The following is a 15,721-nucleotide window of genomic DNA, read 5'->3' as shown; positions in this document are numbered from 1 at the left end:
GTGTACTTATATAAAATAAAAAAATAAAAAAAATAAAAAGAGAGGTGTATAAATAGCCATGCCTCCGATGTTTCCTTTGCCGCTCCTGCTTTTCATGGGCTTAATCAACAAATTTGGGCCTAACTTCTTCCTTTCTGCACTGATTATCACAACCGTATGTTGGCAGTTACAAAATAGCCAAATTAGTTGTTAGCCGTCAATCTTACATGTTCTAAAATAGTCTTAGGATCTGTTTAAAATAAAGTATTTTCTAAATTATAATCTTTAATTAGAATCCATTCATAATAATTTAATCTAAAAATAAAAGAATGACCATCCTTAAATGAAATAATTGGATTGAAATCCTCTTAATCTTAAAATATTAGAACACAAGTTTTAACAATTAATTTTAACATTAATTAAACTCTAACAAAAGTCCTTGATCACCAAAGTGATCGTATGTTATAGGTGTAAATTTATATCCAGATGAAATAGGTGCTATTTGAATGAGATAGCTAAAGTCCTTAATCACCAAGATTAGTTTCACAAAACAGCTACTCACTATGACAATCCTTTTCAGGCATCATCGATCTTGTCGATACCATGTGATCATAGCTGTGACATAACAAATGTTGATCATCGACCACGATTGTGACTCGTGACTGCACTTTGCATAAGACCATTTTAGAATAAATAATAATAATAATAATAATAATAATAATAATATTATTATTATTATTATTATTATTATTATTATTATTACCAAAACAAATACGTTTATATTTACTGATGTGAAGAAACTGAAATTCAAGTAAAATTTTGATTTCGAACATTGTAAATAGTAAAATGTACTTAAGAGGGTCATCGTAACACGTAAGGTGACTGAAAAAAAAAACGTTATCACATGTTTGCCAAGAAAATACTCGGTCTAAGTTTGAAGAACGTTGTATTAGTCTTTAAAATTAATATATATATATATATATATATATATATATATTAAATATCTAGGAATTAAATATATTAAATATGTTTTTCAAAGCAAAAATTAATTCACAATTAAATTAGTTTAAATCTAAAAAAAATGTGGCGAAAGTGATATTATTGATATATATCTAGGAATTAAAATGATAATAAATAATTAAATTTATGGACTTATTTGATATTTTAAAAACTTATTTGATTATTTGTTAGTTTCAGAACTAATATGATAGTGTCTTTCAAATTTAGAGATCAAAATGAATGTTTATTACATGTTTACATAATTAAAGAAGATTTTCTTTTTAATAATGATCATGGTCAGATGCTTCTAAAAGAATTCAAAATAGAAATAGTTAAATAATATATATATATATATATATATATAATATTTAAATAAAATTATTTATTATACTTTTAGAATAATTAGATCAACGTCCTAAAATTATTTTTAATTAACTCGTGATATAAAGAAGTATGTTTTTCTTGGATGTAATTGTTAAGGTTTTAATTTTGTTTAAATAATCTCTTCACATCCTTTTCTTGGTTGAGGAATGATATTTTTACAATAAATTTATATAATAATTGTTATAACATTATTTTTTTTATCTATCTTTCTTTAACACATCATTTAATACTTTATTTACATTTATTAATGTTAGAAAGAGATATACACATAATATAATATGTATAAATTGTTGTAGACAAATTTGTACTTGAAATTTAGGCACAAATTTTGTGTCAACATGATATGTACAACTTAAGTTATACTCATAATACTGCAACAACATAAGTTTGCCAACAAGAAACATTATTTTCAACTTTATAACCATATTAATTTATGGTTTAAATTGTTTTAGCTCTAGACTTATTTGTGAAAGTTGTAGATCCCTCTTTAAGATTTTTATAAAGATCAAGATCACCTTAAAAACATCCCTATAGCCCGAGATATGACTTAAATAAGGATCATACATTAAAAAGTACAATTTTGACAAAATTTTACATTATAGCTCAATTAAGTGTAAATATACACAAATCGAATATAAGGCCAATATTAGGCCAATAATCAATTGGTAAAGCAAAGTACAAATCCATGATAACAGAATAAAAATATTGGTTGATTTGGAGCACATAATTAAAAACATGAAAATAAAAAGAGAGAAAAGCTTAGTACCTCACTAACACTTGAAACCCTAAAAACAAGAGTAAGGTTAAGAAAACACATGTAGGTTAGTGGGATGTCCTAAGTGTAGTAAACAATAAGATGGTGCACTTAAAGGTCTGACTCTATAATCCAAATTTTGAGGATAAAATTTAATTAAGGGTAGAATGTAACATTTTTCTAAATTAAGATTTTATAATAATAATAATAATAATAATAATAATAATAATAATAATAATAATAATAATAACATGATGTTTTAAAATAAGATGGACTTAGATGATTATTTGGAGTTAGTTTAAAGGTGATGATTTTTTAAAAATAAAATGGGCCTATAGGGCCTAATAAAACAAAGTTATGTTTATAAATCCTACTGCATACATTAGTCACACATTCTCACTCTTCTTCCATGTGACCTAAAATGATAGAGAAAAGGAAGGGAGCCAATTTGGAGAAGGAGAATGAAATCACTTACACTAGGATGATTCTTAGGACTCACATCTTCGTATGAGTGCAACCCCTTTCATGTTTCCCTTCCCCATAATTGTTTGAGTAGACATTCCCTAGTTAATATGAACTTTCATTCTTTATAATTATATTGTTTAATTGAATCATTAATTGTAATTTATAATTGTAATCATTAATTGAATATTTGTTCATGATCCGTTGAAGTTTTAATGGAATTTAAGAATATGTCATGTTATTATTTAAAAAGATTTTTATATGTGAATTCATGATATTGTAAATTTGAAGATTTGGATAGTTATATTGATGTTATAATATGAATGTGAAGTATACAAAATAATTATAATATTGATGTTATAATCCTTTCAAACCAAATTTTTGGTTTTTCCCTTATATGTATAGATGTAGAAAGTGTCTCCTTTGGACAAGAAAGGATAATAATCCTTTTGAATTCTAAAAGGATGGTAAAAGATAAGACTTAATACTACTCTGTTAATACTACTCTGGACAAGGGAAAAATATTTATCTCTTTTAAATCTCCAAAGATTTGTATATGACATTTCTTGATGAGGAAAGGGTGGTAATTAAATGTATTGAATCCTCAAGTGTATGACCAAAGCAAGGAGAATGCTCATTGAGATTTTGAGTTCAAATTTGACCATTTGGATGAAAAATACAAGGTTTAAAGACACTTTACAATGTTTATTAAACTTATTGCTTCAAATTTACATTGTTAATTATTGAAGTTTATTTATCACATTATCTTATGTGCTTTATTTGTCATTTATCCCTAAAACACTCACTAAGATAAAAACTTTATTAGTTTAATTTTAAATGTCAAATAGCATATAACTTGAAAACTTCTTCTATAAACACTTCTAAAAGAAATAGAAAGAAAAAAAATAAAATAATTTATGTATAAGTTAATTTGTATATAATTTCTTCAAAACATTGAAAAATTTGTTTGTACATAAATTAGGCTTATAAAGAACTTTTTTTTATTTTTTTCATTTTTGTCTGTTAAAAGTGTGTTTTTTGAGAAATTTGTCGCAATATTTTAAAAGTAGCGACTTTCTCTTGTTGCACATTATTGACTTACCGTTACGGCTATACCTTTTCATCCCTCTCGATCAATCTCCTTACTTCCATTTGAGGTCTCAACTTGTCTTTGGTTTGAACAAGATAAAATTTGCCTAGTTAACTAAAATTGACATGTTTGTTTTCTATGACCCAAAAGGATAAAAAAAATGTGTTCTGTTTTTTTATTTATTATACAAACGATTTATGCAATGAGGTATTATGCTCAGCTAAGTTGGCTGACTATTGTATGTGATTTAATGTAATTTTTTAATATTAAATTCAGTTTTCATAGATAAAAGAAAAATAAAAATTCTATACAAACTAACAAACAATGTGTTTCGTTATACATCAAACATTAACCCATGCAAGAATGTACTTACTACCTCAAATTCTAGGTATAAAAAACAGATATCAAGATAATAAGGATAGTTAAATTATTTAGTTAATTTCAATTGTGTTATAAATTTAAATATAAATTTAAAGGTATTCATAAAATCAAGTAGTTTAAATAATAACTATATTTAATGATTATATGTAATTTAAGCAATAGCTTGTTCAATGTGATTTATTATACCAAAAATCATTAGGTCAAGTGATTTGGTATTTAGACTCTTTAACCAAAGATTAAAATTGGATCCTTACCTTAACATGAAGTTGTGACTAAAGATATCATTTTATTCTTCTACATCTTAAGAGTTGATCTGGTGTGCAAAATTGTGATTTATTGTTAATACTATAAATCCATTAACTTTCATGAGAAATTAATGAATGACTCGTTAACAAATAATCTATTAAAGGTATAAAAAAAATTAATATTCAACAGATTTAGAATTGACTATATGTTATTAAAAAAAAAAGTCTATGTTATGTACAATTGAGTAAAAATGATACTCTCGTTTATTCCTTATATAAAACAATACAATTAGTATCTTAAACAGAAAAAACCTAATCATTATCAAAGTTTTAACTAATCAAAATGTAGTGGTTTAAATAACGTGAGTATAAAAACGTGATTAGGATGAAAATTCTATTAGATAAAAACTAATCACTAATTAAGCTAAAAAAAAAAGACATTGTATTAATAATACTGTAAGAAAAAGAAAACTGAAGCAACATATATTGTGAGTGATGAATAAGATCCAAAGGAAAATAATGATGGCCAGCAGAAAAGTAAAGAAAGTAGCATAACAGCAAGTTTCTTAAAATCAATACGAGGACAGGGCCTTTTACTTTTATAATTTTGGTACAGAAGTAGGACCTTTACTTCATCATTTTTGTACAACACAAGGGACGGTGCTTACAATTTGAAGCAACTCAGCAAACCGAACTTTCGGCCCACGAGGAAAGTCTTCAAATGGGCTGGGGCATACAGAGGACACAGCTGAGAGGGACACAACTACACTTTTTCATACGTACAAAAATATTGACTTCATAAGGAAAAAGGAAAAGTTAAACCAATAATATTAACCAAATTAAACTTTATTTTCGACTCACTATGAAATTACTAGTTTACTTTTCTTTTTAAATTTTATTTACAAAATTCTTACTTTATTGTTATAATTTAATGATCATACACTGTCGGTTAAAAAGTTTTGTACTGTCAATTAATCAAAAATCATCACTGAAATAATTTTTAAGATAGTTATTATAAAAGTCAACAAATTTATTAGTGTTTTATGATTAAATAATGGAATATAACTGTTTACAATGTTAATAAAAACTTATTTTTACTTATTTTTAGTCTATTTTCTAAAATTTGTAAAGGAAGTAAAAGTATTTTTTTATTATTATTATTGATTCCTATACAAATCTTTGATAATAAAAATAAAAACAAAAAAAGTACACTTACCCGTAAATTTTATGAGGTAAGTGGACTCCATTTCTTAACGACGGTGATCATTTTGTTTCCATATATATGTCAATAAATCTAACCAAACAATATTCCATAAACTTATATTATTCTACTAAGGTGTAATTTATTTGTGAATAATTTTGACTCTTCTCAAATTATCTTTCTATGCAACATTTTATTAAATGAAAAAAAAATGTAAGGATGTATAATTCATCTATTTGGAAAATTATGATACCCTCTAAAAAAAATTAAGAAAAATTGAGATCTGAATATTCCAAAGTGAGAAATTCATTTTAAAAAATAAAGTAATCAATCTCAATCATCGATAAGAAAATTAATGATGAACGTTACATATATACACAACAAAATTATGAATTTATTGAAATACCAACTATTACTTTTTTCATCAATGATTAGTATTACTCACCTTATCCTTACTCATTTTAGACAAGTCAAATTCAAATAACCCTGGCATGATAACAACTGAGGACAGAGGATTCAGTTTATTTTTTCTCCTGTCAATGACAAAATTCAGTGTAAATTCATAAATCATAACACAGGTAGGACCATTTGGGCTTTTACTTTTTCATATTATCTACAAACACAAGGGACGTTTCTTACAATATCATATATATGATCAGTGAACCGAAGTTCGGCCCACAAAAAAAGTGTTCAAATGGGCCACAGATGGACAGAACTAGACCTTTTGATACGTACTAACAAAAAGACTCACAAAGCACTGCTCAAAAGGAAAAGTTAACAACCAGTGCTTGTTTGTTTATGTTTTTCTTTCAGAAATATATTTTCAACCAATGTCGGTTTATAAGCTCATTTTTTTTCATCATCAAATTCCGAGTGGAATTGGACTCAATTTCTTTTGGAGAAATCTCATGTTACAATTTTATGGATGAAAAAACAAATAACTAGGTGGAGAGAAGAGACCTGTTAAAGGTAATCAGTCGAATTGATATATATATAAATACTTCTTATGGTTAGAAAAAAAAAATCTTTGTTATTATTATTTCAGTATAAATCAATAAAAACATGTACAACTTTGTGCACAAACACAGACTCAATTTATTCAGTTTTGGGGTAAAGTAGTGAGAAAAAGGAGAATATTAATAGAAATGCTAGTTAAAAATGTTCAACAAATAAAGGTAGAAAATGACATTTGGTTTGTTTTTGTACTTAAGTGAAATGATGGATGGAGCAGTTTTATCATTATTTATATATATTTTTTAGAATATCTTGTTTTAAGACTATTGATCAGTAATATAGTCAAAATTAATAGTAAATATGTAAAAAAATAATCATTAATTCACAAGTTATTTTGTAAAATTGAGTTAAACTTAAATTTATTTTTTTTAAAATGATATGAACATTTATAGTAGCGTTAATGAAGAAGAAGAAGAAAGGTGAGTTGATAATTAATGAGTTAACGAAAAAGTTTGAAAGTAAGATGATTGAATGAATGAAGAATGGTGTGAAAAATAGTTTGCATTTGTTAACTTGAAGCTCAACGTACATGTAAGTCTTCTTCTCTCGGGTACAGATATGATGAGAAGGATGTTATGATGGATGTTCTGGCACAAAACTTGACCCACCTGTCCAATATCAGCATTCCCAAATGGGTCCTATTTCGCCTAACTATAACCCATGGTCCATGCCCTGAAAGAGCCATTCTAGTTTTTTCATAGTGTTGTATACCTTGCACCGAAAATGACATCAAAGACAATGCCTGAATTTCCTTGGACTGAAGCATATGTTTTCTAGCTAAGGTTTATCCCATTCCCCATCTCTCTCCCCAGACACAACTAAAATCATTCACATGGAATAATTCTAATTCCTCATCTCTTTCTCTCCACACATATATAGTACGCATTTTAATTTTTTTTTTTTTTTATACGTAGGAATTGAACTCGGTACTACAAAGAGTTACAACAATTAAGATACCCTACTCAACCAATCGAACTAGACCCTTTTAACATACGAGAAGGAAAGGGGTTGGTTGGTCTTTGTTTATTTAATTTAACACTTGAGAAGAGTTAATAACTCTGATCTTGATGATGATTCCGCGTGGTCTTTTTGCCAATTGGGCCTTCCTAGGGTGAATTCAAGGTCAAGCATTGGCATTGCCTCGGAACGTGACAAAGGGTTAGATTCCAACTCCTTCATGCAATTTGATGACATGCCTCCATAACTGTGCCCATCAACCTGCAGTTTAAAAATTATTACCCTAGTGACATAAGCCATACAGAATATTTATAATACCATGCAACAAAACTACATGCCACATGCTACATCCATTTGCATGCGTCCCAACTTACCATAATTTCGTTTCCCTTCACCTCAGAATACGTCAAACCCATTTCCGATTCTTGTCTACTATTGTTTGTATTTGTCTCTATTGATGATTGCCACGGTGTCCTGAAAAGTGAAAGAATAAAAAATTAATTAATAATATATATATATATATATATATGTACAAGGTAATTAAACATGTTCTACTGATGAAATGGTCCATTCATTAGCACCAACAGTGGTATAAGCAAAACTCCAAAATCCAATTCCTGATATATGCAATTTTAAAAGGGCATTGCCAGGAGTTTATGATTGGATTTTGAAGGTAAGATGGCATGTGACATACTAACGGTCAACATCCAAATGTTTCGATTTGCAGAGGAATTAATTAACTCGGAGTTAAGATGTGAACTTATGAAGATGTCGGAAAAGGAAAGAAGTGAAGTTTGTTGGCAATCTCAATTTTGGTAGCGAAACATAACCAAATATTAGGACATATATATAATGGGTCATGTGATTATGAGTAAGTGAATGCAACTGAATTTCTTGATTATTCGTAGTATATATATGTGCAACAGAACATTCATTCCTTATCATTATTTATTATAGTAAAAAAAAAGGTGGTGGATTAGTTGCTCCACAATCTGTTAAGGATCCTACAATTACCATTTGAAGTTTATTATATCACCGAAATCACTTTTACTTTTTCTTAGAAAATTGTAGCATATGTAACACATTGAGATTTGAACCAAATGCTAGACCTTTTGCTACGCATTGGGATCAATAATACATTGACGATCTAATAGATGAGTAATATGAAAACTTTATTAAGAGTCCACGTAGAAAATGACCACCCTCTAACCTATAGAACCCTAGGTTTTACTCGTCAAAATCTATGTACAGGTAAAGTTCTCGTTTTGGAAGCTCGTAATTAAAAAGATAAGCAAAAAGCTAAAGACACACGTGAATTTTTACTTTCAATTCTTTAATTAATGCCTTAAGATACTTTTAATTAATTAGTATTTTTCTTGTTAAAATCAATATTTAATTTTAAGTAACTAAAAGCAAATAGTTATATATATATATATATATATATATATATATATATATATATATATATATATACACTAACGATATAATTCTACATTATAATTTAATTACAAATATTTTAATATATAATAAGTTTATTGTATTTTATAATAATCACTTAAAAAGTCATATTTACTGTATTTTTTTTACATTATATTAATAGCGGAATTCTTTTATATTATTCTAAAGTAAAAATGAAGTTAATCGATCTCATAATAAGTTATTGGTTCAATCACTAGTGTACTTCAAAATAGTAAATACATTTTCTTTAATAACACCCATGTCTTAGATGAAATTATTTAACCTCATTTTTACTTTAGGAGAGTTAAGAAAGCCCGAATAATTAAACTCTCAAACAAAAGGACTAAACACTAGGGATTTCTTAAAATTCGTGCGTGTACTACATTAGCATACATAGCTAGCTTGTTATGGTCCAAGCAGTTGAACCACGAAAAGTCAATAAGTCAACATTACGTTCACATTGATTTGCATAGAAAGAACAATATCGGTGAGTAAAAAATAAAGTAAAAGGTAGAACACACAGTTTAATTAGGGAATGCGAATATATATATGAATGAATCACCTGAGGGATTTTTGAATGGGGTCTGGTAAATTTGGTGTGTCACAATTAGGTGAGGGTGCATGCAGATGAACATTATTAATCCCTGGCCTTGTGTTGAAGCCAATATCTGTGTGGCCATGACCTGCAAAATTCATCAAACAATTAATAGAGTCATTGCTCTTTCTTTATCAGACACCACAGCTTAATAATTCACTTGAAGACTAATTTGAAGTCAGCATAGTCCTATGTGCCAAGGGACTTTTGTTTCAAACGGGGAACAGTACGTTCTAGAGGCAAATCATAGAGCCTTCTGTCACACCCGAATCACCAAAGATCTCAAACAAAGAGAATAATAATAATAGAAGAAACGAAAATGGGTCCTTGAGAAGGAACATCAAATTTCAATTACCTGTGCCTTTGTCAGTGCTCTTCACTGTTCTATACATCTGCATGAACACCACGCATAAAATAAAAATGAGAAGAAAAGTCCACAAGGCTAAGATTACATTATTACATATCTAGATACCCCTTTTGTCCCTAGTCCTTGGTTCTATACCTTCCCCACTACTTGAGGCATACCTAGCTATAACGACTAACAATACTTCTCTCTCTCTCTCTCTCGCTTTTCTCTCTTTCTTTTGTTCTGTCTAGTCAGAAATTAATTCAAAGAGGAAGAAACGGAACTTCACTCATTAAGCTGAAAGACTATGAAGATATATATGGGAATGAATAGTAGCTACCCCACCTGCAAGTGACTCTTGACGTGTGCTAGGGTTAGATCCTTAACATTCATTAACTCTAACACAGACTTCGGCGTTGCTCCTGCAAGTGTGACAAGACAAACTCAAGATTAGACATAACCTAGATTGTTATATGCTTTGTCTCAAGACCATCATCTTTTGCATAGAATAATAAAGAAGCCATCAAACTACTCGTACTCATACATAGCATGTAATTAAACCAATATTGTTCAGGAGACCCTTTTAAAGGAAATTAATTGCTTTTCAAGAAAGTTTTAGAAAAAGCTTTAAACAATGAATTTAGCGATATTTATCTCTCAAATCACTAAATTTTAGCTATTGATATATTACAAAAGTAGTAATTAATCTCTGTGAATCATAAAGATCAGGATTCAAACTCTAAACTTGAGACAACTTAATTAACAGTTATTACTCATGCCCATCAACTTAATTAATCAATTTACTTACTTTCATGACCACCAAGAAGTTGAACCGCATGAACAAAATGGGCATGGAGGGTGGTGGTCCATCTCATCCTAGGAGCTCTAACGCTTCTTTTGACGCCATTAACGACTCTTGCACTTCGTTTGAACTCACGGCCATAGATGTGAGGTTGGAGGAGGTGGTGATTGAAGCTTCTTGGAACAACACCTTGCACTTGTTGATGACGACGTTGATTCAAATCCACGGTTCCAAACCCCAGTTTCAGTGTGGGTTCACGGTGACCAAGGTTGTGGAACTCGTGGCTCAAATCACTTCCACTACTAGCCGAATCAGAAGTTGAACACATGTCGTTGTAAAGCACTTTGCCGAAGCTTCCCACTTCTTTGGCCTCAGAATCTGAAATAGAGGGAGGGCTTATGTTCAAGGAGAGGTCTGGCTCCGACAAGGGTGATAACAAGGTTTGCATTACCGTGTGTGAATTAGTGAACATGGGGATATGCTAGTGGCGAAGACTAGAGAATAAGATCTAGGTCTTATTTCAGGTGGTGAAATATTCAAGGGGAAGTGGATTAATTAATAGGTAGAAGGGATGATGAGAGTTGATATGAAGAGAGTTCAGAGAAGCAATTATGGTGAGAAATGGTTCATAGTTGGCACTTGGCAGAAAATTGAAGAACTGTGGTGTGAATTGGTGAGGGGGAAGGAATGAATTGAAAGAGGTGAAAAGGAAGGGTTTAAGGGTGTGATTATATCATGAGTAACTTATGATTTGTCTAGGCTTTTAGTAGGATCCCAACTAGGGTTGAAGGAACACACAGCATAGGGAAAATTTTAAAGCTGAGAGAGTAATTAATGTTCCAGGGACTACTTGTCACTAGTCAGATAAAAAAATGAAGAGAAAGAGAAAGTATCAGAGTTTTTTGGGGATGGTGGTTTGAACCAAAAGTTAGTGAAAAAGGGTACTAGTTATTTATGGAAGCTGAGAGATTAGTCGTCATGAGAGAGAGAGGAAGAGCCTGGGGCCTAAGGTCTGAATTTCTCTTAATTATCTGCAGGTAATTAAATAAAAAGAAAAAAAAATAGTTAGTTTGAATAGTATAGGACTTGAGATCTTATTAAATTTTTTTGAAAATGATTGAGTTTAAATTTTGTGATTAGATAAAATATGATAGAGTAAAAATTTCATTAAAGATAATGAACTAGTAATTTTTTTGACAGAGATTAATTATTAATAAAATTACAATATTGATTATAAAAAGAAAAAGGAAAAATAAAAAAATTGAGGGTGCAGCGATATAATGGTGGTTCCTGGCAGGAATAAGGTGTTGGATTTCGAGAAAAACAAAATGGGTACTATTGAATGGAATATTGGAATGGGAATTGAGTCTCTAGTTTGCGATGATGGATCGCGACCCGTTAAAATTCCCTGCTCTTTTTGTTTGTATCAGGGTTTAATTTATCTCTTTTTAATACATTTTCTTGAATTGGAATATTCCCCCTTTTATTATGAACGAGGATTGACCGGCAGGTCCAAAAAATATCCTCTTTCTAAACTCACCCTTACCCCTCTGTTACATGATGCAGATGTGGCATTAAACCTCATCTCCTCTTCAACCTATAACTATATCTTAGGCACACATCCACACCAAGTAATATAAATAGGTTCAAATTCACGTCCTGGACCATGCCTATATATAGTCACGCTATATTGACTGTTAATGCATTAATTTGTAGTGCTATTTTCCAACCCCACTAAATTGAGAAGAAACCACAAATAATATCATGTCCAACCAAATTAACAATAATATACATTTTAAATTCTTCATGAATATCATGCCCAAGTCCAACCCTAACTCAAACTAAAGCAAGCTCTAGGATTAATTATGTTAATCATTTTGTGATTTTAATAACAAGTTTATAAATATAAGATATGTCATTTATATTTAAAATCTATATATGACTACTTATTTATTTATTTTTTATGAGAAATTAAATATACTCTTAAAACTAATTTGGGTCGACATGAGTGTAGAAGGATTTATGTTATTTAATTAAGTGATTAGAATTTAAAACTTTGAATCCTAATTCTTATGAATATGCTGTAACTTTTAGAGAATGTGATTATTTCGTATTTATCAAACTATAAAAAAATTATTCTTAATATATAATTAATTTGAAGTCTTAGGTAATAAGCATGAATGAATGGTATGTAGACTGTAGTGGCCAATAAAGGTCGAGCTGTACACGTGAGAAGCTCTCTAATAACTAGAAATGTTGAAATGAATTAAAAAAAAAAAAGAAAAAAAGAAAGAAAGGTTGGTGCAGGTGAGAAATTGTGAAGGAATTAAGGGAAAGGAATATGAGTGTAGGTGAGAGTGGGTGTGATGTCCGGCGACACCAGGTCGCAGACCCACATGCAGAGAAGCAATTTACTCTAACGCGCTTCCTGTTCTAGACAACAATGACCACAATATTTATAACTATCCTTTTCTAAAACCATCATTCATCTCTTCACTACAAGGATTATAAGAGCGACTCCAATGGGAGTTACTTGTCCATGAAGCAATTCAAGTCCCGGTTTCTTGTCATTGGAAAACTCTGACGTAATAACATAAGTTGCTTGAAAAAGAGAGAGAGTTGTTCCCTCAAGCAACCGTTCCTTACCAGATTTCAAGCAGATCTTATTGAACATATTTGGGAATGTTTTGGAAATAATAATGATAAAAATTAATTTCGTATAATGTTTATGTATTTACTATTACTTTATTTTATTTTTAATATCTACTTATTATGTATTTTTTCTCGTAATTTATTTTCTTTCATTGTAGTGCAATTATCCTTTTTAATAAAAATATAAATTTGGTTCATAAATGATTAGAAAAAAAATTCTAAAAGTTGAATTTCTTAAAGTTTCTTACCATTGGAGTAAATTTGTGTTTGAGTTGCTTAATGTTGACATGGCACACTAGGGATCACTTTTTTCATTTTTCAATGTATGAAGCAACTCAAATGAATTGTTTCTATTGGAGATGCCTTAAGTTTTACTTTTGGACATCACCAAAAAACTTCTTTATTACTAGAGATAATTGTGTGTATATAAATTTATGTTTATCTTTTTATTTAAATGATATAGAACTTTACTTACATCTCAACAATATAATACTCTCACCTTGCATATATGAGATTGTTTATTTAATTATGAAATTGTTTCAATTTAATTAATATTCTTGAATTTAAACTCTAGATATATAGTTGCATTTTTTTTTTCTATATCACAAATATTTATTATTAAAGACAATTTTATTCGAATTATCTAATTGGTACAAAAAGTATATCTAATTCAAACATAATTGGCTTTTGTAAAGAATATATATGATACATACAAAAAAAAAATACAAATACATATTTAAGATTTGAACTTAAAATTATTAATTAAATTAAAACAATTTCGTGATTAAATTGACATACAATCTCTTTTCAATTGATTCATACACAATTTATCTTCAACTGCCTTAAATATTCGATGTATTTACTTTGCGAAAGAAAAAAAAACCCTTCATTTTATTTCAAGGTTGGCTCAAGCAAAGAGAGTTTTATCCGGACCATTGAAATTAGAGATATGGTTCATATGCATTTATTTAACCAATGTGTGAGATCTTACCTCTCTCAAGAATGGAGGCTAATTTGTGGGAACTAGTTTAATACTATCAATTATCAAGACTAAGGTTTTAACAATATATTAGAATTAAAGCTCAAAATGAATTAAATAACTGAATTCAACAGTAATTAAATCCAAATATATTGATTAATTAACGTTAGAAAATCTATTTACTTTGAAAAAAAAATTTATAAAAATTTAATTGGATATTCAATAATTTAAATCAAACCAACCTAATCAAAATTGAGTTAGTTTAATTCATATTAAATAACAAAAATCTTAAAATTTGAACTAGTTAAATTTAATGAATTTAACTTAAATTTTCACTCAAATACGAAGTAATCCTATTCGTGAACACTTCTACTTATACTAATAATATTTAGTATAAGATAAACAATCATAATTGATAATAACTTAGATATAAACTATTATGTCAATTACTTACTGATTTAGTAAAAATAAAGGCATAAATAATTTAATCTTGAGCCTATCATTATGTTTAAGTGCATATTTTGGTTTGATGTCTCACACATACGCCAAGCTGAAAGTTAGCTTATGTGTTTTTCTTTCGTTTGAAGTGAAAATATAAGGATATGTACGTGTAAAATGTGTCCAAATTAATATACTTTAGAACAGATATAAATACTTTAAAAATTGAATGAAATGAAAGAAAATAAGAGAGGGAAAAAAATTTAAACCTTGTTTGAATGAGAGAAACAAAAATAAGGAAAGAGAAGAATGTTTAAATTGAAAATGTTTTTACTAAAAATACCCTTTTAATTTTAATATTTGTATATTTATTTATAAATTATATTAGAATTATATAACATTTTAGTCATTTTAGTTTTTTTTTTTCATTTTGGTTTCTTTAAATATTTTTTTGTTTCATTTTCATTCTTGCTATCAAATTGACTGTTAAATATGATGAAAAAAGTTTAAAAAAAATTATGGGAACCAAAATAAAAAAGAAAAAATTATAGGGACCAAAATAAAAGGACTAAAATGAAAACAATTAAAATTTAGAAGGATCAAAACAAAAAAAAATAGAACTAAAGGGATTAAAATAAAAATAATTTTATTTTAAAGAGACTAAAAACTTCTATTTAAGCTAAATTTACAATGTTTAAACTTTAATTTACACATATACAAAGTAAAAATATTAATTTTTAGAAATCATTAAAATAAATTAAGCCTTAAACATAAAATTCATAGAAGTTGTCCAATAAAGTTGCAAGTTATGAAAGGAAATTTAATAAATGAAGAGCAGCGAGAACAAAATATGAAATATGATAGAGATGTTTATTAATGAATGGTAAATACAAACTTGAAATAATAAATATTTTTTTTTTGTACTTAATGTAATTTTTAAGACATACTAATGTGATTTAAAAAGGATGTTATAATGTAATTTTGT

General features: G+C 28.4%; 1 protein-coding gene across 1 annotated transcript; it reads right to left on the bottom strand.

Moving 5' to 3' along the window:
- Positions 1–6,992: 6,992 nt before the first annotated feature.
- On the bottom strand, positions 6,993–11,876 carry ATS (Homeodomain-like superfamily protein). Its single transcript, XM_020348515.3, has 6 exons — positions 10,674–11,876; positions 10,211–10,287; positions 9,875–9,911; positions 9,487–9,607; positions 7,841–7,940; positions 6,993–7,727 (listed from the first exon to the last, which is right to left on the bottom strand). Exons 1-6 carry the CDS (start codon positions 11,137–11,139, stop codon positions 7,542–7,544), a joined length of 987 nt encoding a protein of 328 aa, XP_020204104.1. The 5' UTR covers positions 11,140–11,876; the 3' UTR covers positions 6,993–7,541.
- Positions 11,877–15,721: the final 3,845 nt, after the last annotated feature.

Source organism: Cajanus cajan, chromosome 9, assembly GCF_000230855.2.
Source record: "Cajanus cajan strain Asha chromosome 9, NIPB_CcT2T_4, whole genome shotgun sequence".
NCBI classification, from domain to species: domain Eukaryota; kingdom Viridiplantae; phylum Streptophyta; class Magnoliopsida; order Fabales; family Fabaceae; genus Cajanus; species Cajanus cajan.
This window is presented reverse-complemented; position numbering and strand designations above follow the sequence as displayed.